The 17,051-nt window shown below is 41.8% G+C and overlaps 1 protein-coding gene across 10 annotated transcripts in view; it reads left to right on the forward strand.

Moving 5' to 3' along the window:
• PCMTD1 (protein-L-isoaspartate (D-aspartate) O-methyltransferase domain containing 1) overlaps nt 1-17,051 on the forward strand; it is an 84,902-nt gene that overhangs the window by 42,770 nt on the left and 25,081 nt on the right. For 7 of the 10 annotated variants that reach the window (XM_027821300.3, XM_007058777.4, XM_043539632.1 and 4 more), the window contains one exon: nt 4,706-4,808. The exons of 1 other annotated variant lie outside the window; for it this stretch is intronic. Coding sequence is in view for 6 of the 9 variants with exons in the window: in XM_007058777.4 (XP_007058839.1) it covers nt 4,706-4,808 (103 nt within the window). In the remaining 3 variants the exon portion in view is untranslated. Of the gene's footprint in view, nt 1-4,705; nt 4,809-14,801; nt 14,958-17,051 lie in introns of those variants that run through there. 2 more of the 10 variants (XM_037892637.2, XM_037892636.2) reach the window with 2 other exon arrangements.

Genomic DNA, 17,051 nt, shown 5'->3' on the forward strand with positions numbered 1-17,051 from the left:
CCCACCTTGATTATCATGCACATTGTAGGGAGGGTGGTCACTTTGGATGGGCTATTACCAGCAGGAGAGTGAGTTTGTGTGGGGGGGGGCGGGGGGGGCGGAGGGTGAGAGAACCTGGATTTGTGCTGGAAATGGCCCAACTTGATGATCACTTTAGATAAGCTATTACCAGCAGAAGAGTGGGGTGGGAGGAGGTATTGTTTCATGGTCTCTGTGTATATAATGTCTTCTGCAGTTTCCACAGTATGCATCCGATGAAGTGAGCTGTAGCTCACGAAAGCTCATGCTCAAATAAATTGGTTAGTCTCTAAGGTGCCACAAGTACTCCTTTTCTTTTTGCGAATACAGACTAACACGGCTGTTACTCTGAAACTTACCCAATACAATAAGCAGTAATGCTTCTGGTGAAATATTCATTCATAGATATAAACTCAAAATTCCAATACATGCTGTTAAAAGAATTACAGTATTTCACTTTTTTCATGTAACATACTGTACCTCTTGTGCTAGCTCTCTATTTATAAGCATGGGGAGTTTTATCTCTATGGAGATCATAAATGTAGGCAATTTTGTATGAGGTTCGTCCCCAGTAGCTGTTAAAGTATAAATATACATATAGTATGATTAGAGACTACTTCCTCTTTTGTTTGATATTAGCCCTGTGCGCAGGAGCATAAATATTTCTCCAGATCATATCAAGAGTGAAGATGATGAAATAAAGCCCTTCGTCTTGATATTTATTTATGTTTTTTTTGGCTTGGGGTCCTCTGCACTTGCCTCTCTATATGAGGTTGTATTTCCCTTATATAACTAATCTCTGTGGGGTCAGGGGTGGATTTGTACTGCCTGGCCTGCCCTCTCCTCACCCAGCACAGTTCTGACTCTGAAGAACGACCTGTGCAGGTTTCCAGAAAGGGAATGAAGAGAACTAAGTAGTGAAAGTGACTGATTTCCCCCCACCTTTTCACATGAAGGGTGAGACCTGCAACAGAGGGCCTTCTAAGTGTGTGAATCAGCAGACACAACCTGCTCTGCGGTTCTTAACTCAGCCTGATTAGTCAGATTTATAGCAATATTTGAACAAAATATTTTTGAAAATGAAGGTTTATTTTACTGGTTTTAATAAAGGCATCCCCTTTGTGGAAAATGGAACCTTTTTACACCTTCTCAAAATGGAGCCTATTGTATTTCAATTTGTACTGTATCAGGTTAGTGTTAGGAAGCCAAAGATTGTTTATCAATGGCTGGGTATCTGATGGTTCAGTAGAGGGTGGGAGTAGTAGTGTATCCCATTTGATGATTTTGTGAATGTTAATGTGACGCTAAATTAATTTGCAGGTGACTTGAAAATGAGGAATTTTTAAAATACGAAGTGGTCTATATAACTTGCTATGGTAGTCAGAGATTAAGTTGAATATAAACAGAGGGAAGATAATACATATAGAAAGTGTAGATTACATAATTGTAACGATCAGTGCAGACAAATCCTTTGATTTCTGTAATTTGAATATTACAAGATATTAGAACTGCAAACACTTTTCCAAGTCTTGATAATGGTGATACATAATTGATGAGGTTAGTATAATCATATTACGAAGGAAATTACTGTTACTCCGGGAAGTAGCACAAAAGTTAGGGTAGTATCAGTTTTTATGAATTGGTAAAACCATTCTGGAATAGCATATACACTCATATCCTCAAATTGGAAAAGCTAATGAGAATAGTGTCACCACCTCCTGTTTTGTTCAATATAGCACATAGCAATACTGAAGTGTATGTATCATTACACTCCATATTTTGCATACTCGTGTTGCTGCAGAAACTAATTGTTGCCTTGTAGCATGTTGATCATGAAAAGTTCTAGTATTATACACAAATGTTCCTCATAACCCAGACAGACACAAAACTCAAAATATGTTTGATATTCTTCGTGATTGTCTTGAAAAGTGGTAAAAATCTAAGTTTGGAAATTTACATGAATTTTGGAACAGATGGTGGTAACTGTAATTAAAAATAGCTAAGAATGCACCAAAAATGCTAGACACATGAAAATAATTTAGGAAGTTAGGTTAGGGCAGTGGTTCCCAAACTTGTTCCGCCGCTTGTGCAGGGAAAGCCCCTCGCAGGCCGGGCCGGTTTGTTTACCTGCTGCGTCCGCAGGTTCAGCCGATCGCGGCTCCCACTGGCTGCGGTTCACTGCTCCAGGCCAATAGTGGCTGCGGGAAGCGGCGGCCAGTATGTCCCTCGGCCCGCACTGCTTCCAAGAGCTCCCATTGGCCTGGAGCAGCAAACCGCAGCCACTGGGAGCCGTGATCGGCCGAACCTGCGGATGCGGCAGGTAAACAAACCGGCCCGGCCCAGCAGGGGCTTTCCCTGCCCAAGCGATGGAACAAGTTTGGGAAACACTGGCTTAGGGGAATATGAATTCATTTATAGTAAATTATATTTGAAAACCTGCTGCTGATTCCCAGGAAAGATTTTCTAAAATATATTCTGTTTTGAAAACACTGCTGCCTGTTCATTTTTTGTAAGAATGCTTGCTAGCTACTTCTAATTACTAGTCAGAAACTTTTTTGTCAGAATGATATTCTGATGAAGAATACCCTCTTTTTTTATGGGAAAATTTCTGTTTTGCAGAAGAATTCTCATTTTTCCATTAGGAAAAGTAGAATGCCAGCTGCCTGTCTGGAAGGTGTTTGTCAATTTTACTTTCTGCTGGCCCAAACCATCCTGCTGGAAGGGCTGGGCAGGAGCCAGGATTGGGGAGTGACGGCTGGTGGAGTGGCTGGCCTCTCTGCCTCCCAGGCAATGGAGCTGGAAGGCAGTTTTCTTACAAGAAGCTGAAAAATACTTTTTTTGGCAGGCGGGGTGTCCTAAAATGGAATATTTTTTTGAAATCCTTTCATACATACTTGCATTTTGTCCTGGTTCAAGTGAAATTTGTTTTTAAAAACAATGAAAATTTTCACAGGAAGGGATTTCACGTTTTACAGCCAGCTTTACTAGTAATGCAAGAGACAGAAAAGGAATGCTTATACTGACAGTGCAATGGGAAGCAATGAGCTAAGTTAATAAAGAATGTATGTGTACCAACAGGACACCTTTCAATACTGTGAAAGCAGGTGTATCTCCCCTGTGGAGCACTCTGCCTCCTGTAAGTCAGCCAGCAGGAAAGCTTTATGAGCAATGCACGTAACAACCACCTCTTTTGGATCCGCTTTGTTGCATGGTGTACAAGATGTTCTAATTTCACGCTAAGAATTACAAATGTTTTCCAGCCTCATGGTTTAGCATATTGTGTTGGTGTTGCACCATTAGGTGACGCTTACCAAATGGAATGTATTAACGTTTTTTTCCATAAAAGACAGGCTTTGCTGCAAATCTGCTATTTATTTTTGTCGAGGGTACTTAAACATCAGAAATACTTCTCTATTTTTTCTTTAATTGCTCACAATACTGCTGTTCTGCAGAAAAAATCCTTATGAATTTCCCTGGATGAATAATTTATGTTACTGAAATAATAATTTGAGGATGCTTCTTGTATTAGATAATTAAGTGTTGGGCTAAATACATTCTAAAAGTAAAGGCTTGGGGCATAGTGATTACTGAATTAATAGAAAAGGAGTACTTGTGGCACCTTAGAGACTAACAAAGTACTCCTTTTCTTTTTGCAAATACAGACTAACACGGCCGCTACTCCGAAACCTGAATTAATAAATTGCAACCTCTAGTTGCGTTTGGTTGAAATGTGCTTTTTCTCCTCTCTGCATGGCTACTAAAAACTCTGTTCTGTGGGTTGCTTAGTATATATAGAATTCCTGCCTCTCTCTGCCCACAACAAACGTGGCCACCTCTTTACCCCCTAACTCTCATCTTAATGTCTCTCCTTGCACCTCCCTACCTCAGAAGAGTATTTTACCACATACTGAAATTCATTTTTTCAAGCTGTTTGTTGAAAACATATGACTACTAAATGAGTTGAAAGAGTAAGGAGTTGAGTTAGAACTGAATGTGGTGGACATGTCAGTGGGATCAATCTGAATAGAGATCTGCACAAACATTGTACTGTTGCAGATCAATATTTGTATAGCACTCTAGTAAATTTCTGTGGTACAGTTTGCTGAAGGCTAATACCCCATCAGGATTCAGGAAACGGCGTAATTGAGAAATGTGTATAATTATGGGCATACTATGCTGAATCTCTGTGCCATCATTCGTTGAGACGATTCCACTTCAATATAATATGCTTTAAATTTACCAAATTTTAATCCTCCTACAAACAAACACATTATAACCATCAACATCGAGACTTCATTCCAGCTCCTGACTGTCTTTAAAAATTTGTGCCACACTAAAGTCTAATTAAAAGGCTAAGAAAAGATCAGACTTACTGACTCCACTTTCTCTCATGAAGGCTAATAGGAAAAATGTACTTGCGCTTTCTTTGCAGTAGTGTGGGCATGTTATAACAGAAGTAGGGAACCAGAACTCCAGGGTTCTACTCCTGGCTTTTTCACTGCCTCACTACATAATTGTGTGCCTTAGTTTACCCATTGGTAAAAAGTATAAAAATATCCCTTTTTGTAGGGGTATTGGAGGGCTTAATCAAATGTTAATAAAGCACTGTGATACCATTACATGAAAGGTGTTATACCAGTGCATAAAACAGTACTATACTTATAAAAACCACTTTTTTTAATTACAGGCCCTTTTGGAGTAAATCATGGAATAGAGCTTCATTCAGATGTGGTAGAATACGCCAAGGAAAAATTGGAGAGCTTCATAAAAAATAGTGATAGCTTTGATAAGTAAGTATCTTACTTGTCCTGTTCATTTTGCAACCAGAAATGTTTGGATTTTTTTACTGAGGTACAATATTAAGAAATAAATGACATTTTGCAAATTTTAACATCTTGCTAATGTTCATGATTGGAAATCATATTTAAAGTTTGTCAGAAATATTTAAAGTGAGGTAAGTAGAAGTTTAAAAATATAGTATGTTTAAAAAAAAAAAAGTAGGGGCATCTTAGTTTGAGTTTATTTGGCAAAATCTATCCTTCTGCCTTGCCATAAACACACACACTTTATTATGCTGTATTCTTATGCAGCTTCTTTTGTGTGCAGATCTGGAATAAATTTATAAGTATAACAACTCAGATTAACATTAACAGTCTGAGGCGCCACTGTGCCTAGATATTATTAAATATGAACAGCATGTAACCTAGCAGTGTTGATTAGAGCACACAGATGAATGAAAGAGACACAGGGATGGATTTAAGTAGCTGGCTTCAACGTTGTTAATTTAACAATGGGGAGTGGCATTATACACCATCCGCTTCTCACGTACCAGGTATGTAATTGGGTCCAGTGCGGGATTACAGGGCTCCCACCACATAACCAGTGACTCGGGAAAGACACTCTTCAGACTTACCTCTAGGATTTACCTCACTCTTGAATTCTCTCACTTTTCCCTCTCAGAGGGTACCAAGAGGGGACCTCGGTATGTCATCTCCCCTTATAGGCAAAAGGTCCCCTGATGTCTAGGAAGGCTTTACATTGTGGGGGAGGGAGGCATGAAAGCCAGCTCCCTTATATACTATTCCTGGGGGAATTCTGCACCAAAAATTAAATTCTGCACACAATATTTTAAAATTCTCCATATTTTATTTGTTACAATAATGCACTATAATCATTCTGGTTTCAATTATTTTGGTAATTTATTTAAACTACAGTACAGTGGATGGAGAATGGGAGTGGGGAGCATTGAAGGAAATCCCCAAACTCCCTCTGTCAAATAGTAATTGACCCTTTACTTCTAATTATTAGTCAAAAATATATGTAGCCATATGCTCAATGTTACATCATATACAACTTAAGAGCAAGGGAGGGCTGGGGACTCAAACTCACAATTTATATTGGCTGCTAACCATCTCCAGAAAGGTCAGTAGCAAACAATTCATGGAGCACATTTTGATGGGAAATTTTTTCAGTACAAAAATTTAGACAAGTTCTAATCACTAAAGCACCATAAGTATTTATAAGGCCATACTGATTTTTATACCACTGTGGCCAAGTAAAGGAGCCTTAAAACATTTACCCCTATTTTATACTCCTGGGGGAATTCACTAAGAACAATAGGAACAATTCACTAAGCAAGCAGGCTGCTACATTTTGCTCTGTCTGAGGGGACAGAGCCTGCCTGACACCTGCCTGCTCAGAAACATCCCCAAAACCTGCCCCTTCACACTAAGCGTGCCACAATAGTGAGTGAGAAGGACAGTCTCAGTCTCTTTCTCTCACAAGCATGATTGCCCAGCCCCACTGTCCCGGTGGTGATTCAAGTCTCTACTGGCTTCTCTGGGCATCCCAAACTGACCTGCCTGGACTGCTGGGGAGGGACACGTGACCTCTCTTGCAGCTTCCCTTTGTTTCCCCGTCAGAAATCATTCCTCTGCAGGGAAGCAAAGAACTCTGCAGGGGCCATGAGTTCTGTGCACGCGCAGTGACGCAAAATTCCCCCAGGAGTAATATACCCCTGTGTCCAGCCAATGGGAGGCAGAAAAGCCCCACCCCGTCCCCAAGAAGATTCTCACAGGTTGAGGAGTAACTAGGCCCTGGCAGGTCTGGGTACGTGCTCTCCCATCTTCCTCCCCTGGAACTTCCAGGTGTTGACTATCCCTCTGCTAGTCTGACCAAACATTCCTACACCGCTACTGAGACAGAAAGCCATTCTTGTTTGTTTAGATAAACACAGCAAGGTAAGTCCTATAGATGGTGTGGTTAGCTTTACCGCTGAATTTGCTAGCTTGCTTTTATTAATTTTTAAATCTGATCTTTAATGTTATTTTGATAGGGTTTTTTGTATATTTAATTTCCTTTGTTTCCACAATAGAATAAATGATACTATATTTTAAAAGATGGGTGTGTTTCATTACTGTCGTCTTCATTTCAGTTCTAGATACCTCCTGATATAATTGGAGGCTTGGTGCACCCTACATTAAACTGGCAGGAATTAAAAAAGATTATAGCCAGAAGAATTGTGTGTTTTAAGTAATATGGAGCAATTAATCCATGACACATCTGTACAGAAAACTGTGTTAGCACATAGTAACTAATGATTTTCTCTACTCTAACATTACATTAGTGACCTTGTACTTAAGATTTAGATGCTGTTTCTTATTAAATCACCCAGTTTTCAGTCTTTCATAACTTATTCAAAAAATTCTCTATTGGGCTTGGGAGGAAGGGAGGATGGAAGGCAGGAAAAGAGGAGAAAGAAGGATGCAAATCATAACTTAATAAAAATATGGCCATTTTTGAGCTAGATGAAGGTTAAAAACAATGGGTTTTACTTGTTATTTTCAGTCCCTTTGTTTCGCTTTGTTAAAAACATAGTTATAAACATTGAACTTGGCATGTTCCTATTCTTGAATGTAAATGAATGTCTATACCTTGTTTGAAAGACAGTTGTTTTGAGATATGGAAGTCTTACAATGAATTGGAATAGTAAAGGCTTTTTTCCCTTTGCTTCACAAAGGCTATGTCTACACTACGAAATCAGGTCGAATTTATAGCAGTCAGTTTTGTAGAAAGCGTTTTTATACAGTCGATTGTGTGTCCCCACACAAATGCTCTAAGTGCATTTAGTCGGCAGAGTGCGTCCACAGTACCGAGGCAACCGTTGACTTCCGGAGCGTTGCACTGTGGGTATCTATCCCAGAGTTCCCGCAATCTCTGCCGCCCGTTTGAATTCTGGGTAGAAATCCCAATGCCTGATGGGGCAAAAACATTGTCACGGGTGGTTCTGGGTACATATCGTCAGGCACCCCATTCCCTCCCTCCCTCTGTGAAAGCAACGGCAGACAATCGTTTCACACCTTTTTTCCTGGGATACCCGTGCAGACGCCATACCCCGGCAAGCATGGAGCCCGCTCAGCTCACCCTCACCATATGTCTCCTGGGTGCTGGCAGATGCGGTACTGCATTGCTACACAGCAGCAGCTCATTGCCTTGTGGCAGCAGATGGTGCAGTACGACTGGTAGCCATCGTCACCGTACTCCAGGGTGCTCTTTTAGCCGACCTCGGTGAGGTCGGTCCGGGCACCTGGGCAAATATGGGAGTGACTCAGCCGGGTCATTTCCCTTCTAAGTTTTGTCTCATGGTGATTCAGTCCTGCCGACAGTCCTACTGCACCATCTTCAGCCGAGCACCCAGGAGATGACAATGGCCAGCAGTAGTACTGCACCGTCTGCTGCCAGCAAAATGTATAAAGACAGATGAAGTGGATCAAAACGAGAAATAGACCAGATTTGTTTTGTATTCATTTTCTCCTCCCTTCCTCCCTCCCTCTGTGAAATCAACAGCCTGCTAAACCTAGGGTTTTGAGTTCTATCCTTGAGGGGGCCATTCTGTTTCTCCTTGATGCAAAGCCACCCTCTTTGTTGATTTTAATTCCCTGTAAGCCCAACCCTGTAAGCCATATTGTCAGTAGTCCCTCCCCACATCAGAGCAATGGCAGACAATCGTTTCACACCTTTTTTTCAGCGCAGACACCATAGCACTGGGAACATGGAGCCTGCTCAGATCACCGTGCGATTATGAGCACTATAAACACTGTGCGTGTTATCCAGCAGGATATGGAGAACCATAACCTGCAAGAAAAGCGAAACCAGGTGAGGAGGAGGTGACTGCAGCGTGGTGACGAGAGTGATGAGGACATGGACACAGACTTCTCACGAAGTATGGGCCCCTGCAACGTGCACATCATGGTGTCAATTGGGAAGGTTCATGGCATGGAACACCGATTCTGAGCCCGGGAAACAAGCACAGAGTGATGGGACCACATAGTGTTGCAGGTCTGGGATGCTTCCCAGTGGCTGCGAAACTTTCGCATGCATAAGGGCACTTTCATGGAACTTTGTGACTTGCTTTCCCCTGCCCTGAAGCACAAGAATACCAAGATGAGAGCAGCCCTCACAGTTGAGAAGCGAGTGGTGATAGCCCTGTGGAAGCTTGCAATGCCCGACAGCTACCGGTCAGTTGAGAATCAATTTGGAGTGGGCAAATCTACTGTGGGGGCTGCTGTGATGCAAGTAGCCAACGCAATAATTGAGCAGCTGCTATCAAAGGTAGTGACTCTGGGAGATGTGCAGGTCATACTAGATGGCCTTATTGCAATGGGATTCCCTAACTGTGGTGGGGCTATAGATGGAATGCATATCCCTATCTTGAGACTGGACCAGCAGGGCAGCGAGTACATAAACTGAAAGTGGTACTTTTCAATGGTGCTGCAAGCACTGGTGGATCACAAGGGACATTTCGCCAACATCAGCGTGGGATGGCCAGGAAAGATACATGACGCTTGCATCTTCAGGAACTCTGGTCTGTTTCAACAGCTGCAGGAAGGGACTTACTTTCCAGACCAGAAAATAATCGTTGGGGATGTTGAAATGCCGATAGTTATCTTTGGGGACCCAGCCTACCCCTTAATGCCATGGCTCATGAAGCCGTACACAGGCAGCCTGGACAGTAGTCAGGAGCTGTTCAACTATAGGCTGAGCAAGTGCAGAATGGTGGTAAAATGTGCATTTGGGCATTTAAAAGCACGCTGGCACAGTTTACTGACTCGGTTAGACCTCAGCGAAACCAATATTCCCATTGTTAATACTGCTTGCTGTGCGCTCCACAATATCTGTGAGAGTAAGGGAGAGATGTTCATGGCAGGATGGGAGGTTGAGGCAAATTGCCTGGCCGCTGATTACACACAGCCAGACACCAGGGCGGTTAGAGGAGTACAGGAGGGCGCGGTGCGCATAAGAGAAGCTTTGAAAGCCAGTTTCAGGAATGGCCAGGCTACGGTGTGAAAGTTCTGTTGGTTTCTCCTTGATGGAACCCCTCTCCCTTCCCTCCCCGGTTTCACTCTACTTTCCTGTAAGTTAAGCACTCTCCCCTCCCCCCTTCGATCACCGCTTGCAGAGGCAATAAAGTCATTGTTGCTTCACATTCATGCATTCTTTATTTATTCATCACACAAATAGGGGGATAACTGCCAAGGTAGCCCGGGAGGGGTGGTGGAGAAGGGAAGGACAAGGCCACACAGCATTTTAAAAGTTTACAGCTTACTGAATGCCAGCCTTCTGTTGCTTGGGCAGTCCTCTGGGGTGGAGTGGCTGGGTGGTTGGAGGCCTCCCCACCGCGTTCTTGGGCGTCTGGGTGAGGAGGCTATGGAACTTTGGGAGGAGGGCAGTTGGTTACACAGGGGCTGTAGCAGCAGTCTGTGCTCCTGCTGCCTTTCCTGCAGCTCAACCATACGCTGGAGCATATGAGTTTGATCCTCCAGCAGCCTGAGCATTGACTCCTGCCTTCTTTCAGCAAGCTGACGCCACCTACCATCTTCAGCCTGCCACCTCTCCTCGAGATCATGTTGTGTTTTCCTGCACTCTGAGATTGTCTGCCTCCACGTATTTTGCTGTGCTCTGTCAGTGTGGGAGGACAGCATGAGGTCAGAGAATATTTCATCACGAGTGCATTTTTTTCTCCTTCTAATCTTTGCTAGGCTCTGGGAAGGAGAAACATATGCAGCTGGTGGAGGGAAAAAAAAAGGGAGAGTGGTAGTTAAAAAGACACATTTTATAGAACAATGGGTACACTCTTTCACAGTAAACCTTGCTGTTAACATTACATAGCACATGTGCTTTCATTACAAGGTCGCATTTTGCCTCTTATTAAGGGTATGCTGGTTTGGTGTGAGAGATCCCTCACGCAGGGCCGGGCAGCAGAATTCGGCTTGCCGGCAGCCATGGTAAGCCACAGTCTTTTGGCTTCTTTAACCTTCATAACATGTGGGAATGGCTTCAAAAAGCAGCGCCCTCATTTCCCATATGAAGTAGCCGTTGGGTTGCCCATTAAAAATGGGTTGGCAATTTAAAAGGAAGGGCTGCGGTTTCCGGGTTCACGTGCAGCAGAAACCCAACTACGCTTCGCCGCCCCCCCCCCCCCCACACACACCCAATTCTCTGGGATGATGGCTTCACCCCTCCCCCCACCACGTGGCTAACAGCGGGGAAGATTTCTGTTCAGCCACAGGCAAATAGCACAGCAGGAACAGGCATCTCTGAATGTCCGCTTACTAAAACCACCCTATTTCAACCCGGAAGACCATGAATGATATCACTCTCCTGAGGGTAACACAGAGAGATAAAGAACGGATGTTGTTTGAATGCCAACAAACACTGGGACCATACGCTACAATGGTTTGTTCTGCAATGATTCCCGACTATGTGCTACGGGCCTGGCATGGTAAAGTGTCCTACCATGGAGGACGGAATAAGGCTGCCCTCCCCAGAAACCTTTTGCAAAGGCTTTGGCAGTACATCCAGGAGACCTTTATGGAGAAGTCCCTGGAGGATTTCCGCTCCATCCCCAGACATGTTAACTGACTTTTCCAGTAGCTGTACTGGCTGCGAATGCCAGGGCAAATTAATCATTAAACACACTTGCTTTTAAACCAGGTATAATATTTACAAAGGTACACTCACCAGAGGTCCCTTCTCCACCTTCAGGGTCCGGGAGCCCGCCTTTGGGTGGGTTTGGGGGGTACTGGGTCCAGGGTGATAAACAGATCCTGGCTGTTGGGGAAACCGGTTTCTCCGCTTCCTTGCTGTGAGCTATCTACAACATCATCCTCATCATCATCTTCCTCGCCCCCAAAACCCGCTTCCGTGTTGCCTCCCACTCCTTGGACGGAGTCAAAGCACAGGGTTGGGATAGTGGTGGCTGCACCCCCTAGAATGGCATGCAGCTCATAGAAATGGGATGTCTGAGGCTCTGAACTGGAGCGGCCATTTGCCTCTCTGGTTTTTTGGTAGGCTTGCCTGAGCTCCTTAATTTTCACACGGCACTGCTGCGGGTCCCTGTTATAGCCTCTGTCCTTCATGCCATTGGAGATTTTTTTCAAATCTTTTGGTATTTCGTCTTTTCGAACGGAGTTCTGCCAGCACGGATTCATCTCCCCATACAGCGATCAGATCCCGTACCTCCCGTTCGGTCCATGCTGGAGCTCTTCGGTGATTCTGGGACTGCACAGTCTCCTATGTTGATGAGTTCTGCATGGTGACCTGTGCAGGTGAGCTCGCCACGCTGGCCAAACAGGAAATGAGATTCAGAAGTTCGTGGGCCTTTTCCTGTATACCTAGCCAGTGCATCTGCGTTGAGAGCACTGTCCAGAGCGGTCACAACTGAGCACTCTGGGATAGCTCCCGGAGGCCAATACCGTTGAATTGTATCCACAGTACCCAAATTTGACCCGGCAAGGCTGATTTCAGCGCTAATCCTCTCGTCAGGGGTTGAGTAAAGAAATCAATTTTAAGAGCCCTTGAAGTAAAAAAAAAAAAAAAAAAAAAGCGGAGGGGGGGGAGCTTTTTCGTGTGGACAGGTGCAGGGTTAAATGGAGATAACGCTGCTAAATTCGACCTAAACTCATAGTGTAGACCAGGCCTCAGACTTATTTAGGTATGGTGCTCTGAATGTTGCTCTACATTAAGGCGATAGTTAATTCATTCTTTTAGCTCCAAGTGACTGACTGTATTCCATTGTGTAACTAGATCATGGGATTAATGTAAGTATCATACACAAAGTTTTTATGCCCACTAACAAGATTGGATCTTTTACTCCACAGTATGTTACTCAATCATCATTCTTGCAACAATAAGCAACCAAGCAATGGCTATTAAAAAAACTAAACCAACAAACAAAATTCTGTTAAGTGTGTAAGTGCTTCCTGATAAAAATATATTTGGTAGCCACTAGGTTACAAATGAAGGAATAAGGGTTGGCTGCCTAATGGATGATTTTTCCTCTCTTGAATAATCCCAAATTTTGGCTATTTTCTTTTAAAATAAAGCTGATTGTACCGAGTTAATACTGTATTTGGATGGGTAATATCTTGAAAACCTGATACGTGGTGTTCTAAGGGAATTGTTCTTCTGATCCTACTAATTTGTTTATAATATATAAAAAATTTTTAGAACGGACCTGGTAGGAACACGCTATTGTGCACAAGGCCTGGTTTTGGTTCCTGGTGCTTGGTTATCTTGGTCTCTGGCACTTCAGTTGATAAATGAGAGACATAGCCTGCGGATACTATGGTCTGTGACTTCTGATCTCAGCTGATTGAGATTGATCTGCTCAAAACTTGGATGAGAGGCCTTCCAGGTAAAAGTGTTCATGAAAGGCATGCAGAGTTTTTCCACTTAGATCACTGGCTTAAACCCAGCACGGGTCTATATTGACTGAAAATAATTTTCATCAGCTTGTTTGGTGGTATAACTGAAATGAAATATATTTGAGCGCACTGACAGGGCAATGTGTGGAAGTTTGAATTGCTACTTCCTGTCCTGTACTTAATGGATGACTACGATTCTTTGGTCTAACTGTCTGTATCTTCCCAGGAAACTAAATTATCTTTTAAATTGGGTTAGCTTATTTTTAGCTACTTACGGAGCTTCAAACTAGATTTTAAATACACATTTTAAGCAAAGGTTTGGTAACATGCTGAATAATACTATTCCAGACTGTTCTAGTCACTTGTACTTATAAGCCATAATCTTTCTGTGTTGAGCATTTCTGTGCACAAACCAGATGGGAGCAGAGACTACATTTCCAAGTGGCAAAAGTTTCAGTATTTCTGTGCTTATCTTTGTGGTCATGTCTTGGATAAAAATATAAAAATCCCTACCAAGAAATTCACCAGTGCATCTTCAAAAAGTGCAGTGAAATGCCTTGTTGCTTGGCTTGGATCTTTCTGCTTAAATTTTTGTCAACCAGTCATCAAGCAAACTATTGATACCTATAGGACAATTTCCTGGATGCTTTGTATATTTCCAGCCTAGCATATGGGGATTTTGCTTGGGGATCATGCAGCTAAGGTCTGATGCTTAACACAGAGTTCTTACAACTTAAACACATGAAGTTATTTGAAGTGTATACTATACATCCTCTTTTATAGGAGAAATAAAAGATGAAACATACAGAAATCCTGTGTTGTGTAGCATAACCTGTCATTTTCTCCCAATTCCTGATGAGCAAATTCATAGACAAAAAGGTTAATCTCTTAGCAGGTGGAGCAGGTTTAGATCAGAGTCTGGGAGCTCTATGAAAGTAGCATATTCATCCTTAAAGGGATTTGAGGGTAGGGGGCGGGGGGAAGTATGTCCCTTTTCTTCGATGCTTAGGGTGATTGACTCCTTCTGGGAGTTCAGCTGCCATCATTTGGCCCTTCTGAAGCTATTCCCCTACAAAAAACAACCCTTCAGAGTCTTGCTTTAAAAATGCAAATGATTCCAGTAATCATTTATATTTATATCCATATCCCACTAATCTGTAAAAGTTTAATTCTCCTGTGACTGGATATGGAGATGGAGTTGTCATCTGATAATCTAAGACAAGTAAAGTGCTGTCTTGATTCTGTTTCACAAGATAGTTTTACCTCTAGAAGCAAACTAGATAGAAAGTGCTCTCTTAAATCTGATTACTCTTTGGAAAGATGTGTTGTAAAAGAAAGCTTATTTAGGCATTGGATGATCTTGGTCTCAGTTTGACAGGTGGTAAGAATCGCTTCCACATTTAACATTTGAGCGAGGATGCATGCCACCTAAGGAAAACCTCAATCCTTAAGAAGGCTCTATCTAAAGCACATATGTGCAAAGTGTCAGGCCCCGCTTCACCTGTTTATTGAAGGGGAATATGTTGTCTTTTCTGCTCCCAGTCGGCTTCTAGACCTAGAATATCCATCTCGGAGGGAGAGCCACAGGGCAGGGCTAGGTCGCCCATCTCCTAACACCCTATCAAAAACCAAACGTGTGTAAGCTGCTGAAGTGAGTGCCGTGAAAGAAATATCAACATTCTTCTCAGGATCAAAAGAAATTATCGCTACTCTTCTAAAGAAACAACTGCAATGGTAAGTGACTAGGATTCTAGTACTACTTCTGGGATAAATGTTATGGGTAAGACTTCCTCCTGAAGTCTTTTAGTAAGTTGTATCTGCACTGGGAAAGTGAAACTTACTATTGTCAGTCTCCCAGGAGCATTTCATGGTCTCCAGTAAAATTCAGTTAATTTTAGTTAGAACATTGTGAAGGCTAATTTCTCCATTGGTAAAGGAAGTTCAAATGATAGTCATGCACAAGGAGTCATTAGGGTTGCCAACCCTCCAGGATTCTGCTGGAGTCTCCAGGAATTAAAGATTATATCCTGTAATGAAACCTCCAGAAATATGTCCAACCAAAATTGGCAACCCTAGGAATCATCAAAGAAGAAAATGGTCTTCATCCAGCTGCAGTCGAATGATTATCCTACTATAAACACAAAATGTATAAGAAATCAAAAAGAAAATGAAACATGTTTAACCAAAAAGAGAAAAGTAACCCATGAATCCGTTCCAAGCTCTGGGACCTTGTGCTATTTCAGAGGGGGTGAACTGTCATTGAGCTTTACTAGTCTAACAAGGATCAACAAAAAGATTATTTATTAGAATTCTGTGACATTATAAGAGTGTGGCAAACATTTGTTTATATTCCTCATCACTCATTATCTGGATATGTTCCAAAGGAGGAATATTTATAACCATGATGCCTTATAAAATGCAGGACTCTAAAAGTGGATATCGCAGCCAGCCTTACCAAAAGTAGATGCAGCAACTGAATCTTCCCAAGTACCTATTTTATACTAGTTGAAGAAATCCCCTTTAGTTGAAGAAGCATTGTAGAAAGATCTCCTAGACAAAAGTAGAAAAAGGGACACTGGTTCCATTAAAACTTCTTTTTTGCTGCTACAAATTTTGATAGGAGTAGAATTATGAACTGACCTAAAGGAAGTTATTGACTAACATGATCAACGATTAAGTCAACAGCAAATATCACTAGCTTCATATTTTATAATGGACATTTATGTTGATGTATACATTGAGATTTCACTCTATAAAACAATATGCACTACTTCAATAGAAAGATTATCTGCTTTCCAAATTTTTCATTACAAAATTTACTGATGGGGAAAACTTGAGGCACGAAAAAATATTGTGGCAGAAGAAATGGAGAAGGGAAGTCTTCCCTTTATTCAGAACTTTAAAGCCCACAGTGGAATTGGTTGAGATCATTCTTTCAAAATCTTTTTCTATTTTATCTTCAAGGTCTAGATACACCTTGTGAAGGAGTCTAAATTCTGGAACAGAATCTGAAGGGGTGACAAGTCTAGACATAAATATTTGCAAGACCCAGTGCTTGAATCACAAGTATTTGTTCTCCAGAGATAATCAGATAGGGAGAAATGTGTTTTTGCTCATCTCTCTCAATGAAATGGATGAAAAATCAACAAATTAGCTTTTGAAAATTTGTATCTAAGGATCATGTAATACACTAATTACCTCAGTTTTTATTCATATAGTCTTGTACTCCAAAGTTGTTTCTGAGCTCTGCTTGGGTTTTGTGATTCTGAGCATTTAATGCACTATTGCATTAGTTTGAAGCTGAATAAATGTACAAGATGAAGTATCAAAGAGAAATGTTATCTGCAACATCATTAGCTACATCTCTAATGCTAAACCTATGGCATCCATTGTGGTAGTGGATGCATAGTGTTACATGTCACTTTAGATTTTAAGGGTCACTTGCTTTCACAGTCTTACTAGTATTACAGTCCACTCTTCAGATTGTCTTCAGTTTTATATGTATTCCCCAGAATAGTAGTATTAATACCATATTTGATGGGAAAGGGGACACACTGGAGTTTTTAAGACTATATTTGCTTATAAAATCAATAATAGTCTAGAATTAATAGTAACCAAGATGTCAAATGTTATAGAAAAAGAATTAATTATAAATGCCCCCAAAAGCATTTACCACTTAGAGAAAGGCCAACTCAAGTGATTTGGGGAGAAAGTGCTATTTTATTCAAAAATAGAGGTATAAAGTGTGTATAGTATAGAGAAAACGTGAAAATTGACTTAAACGTTTTGCCTTTGTCCTCTAACCATATGAGGTAATAGAATCAAGGA

The sequence above is a fragment of the Chelonia mydas genome, chromosome 2, assembly GCF_015237465.2.
Source record: "Chelonia mydas isolate rCheMyd1 chromosome 2, rCheMyd1.pri.v2, whole genome shotgun sequence".
NCBI lineage: Eukaryota > Metazoa > Chordata > Testudines > Cheloniidae > Chelonia > Chelonia mydas.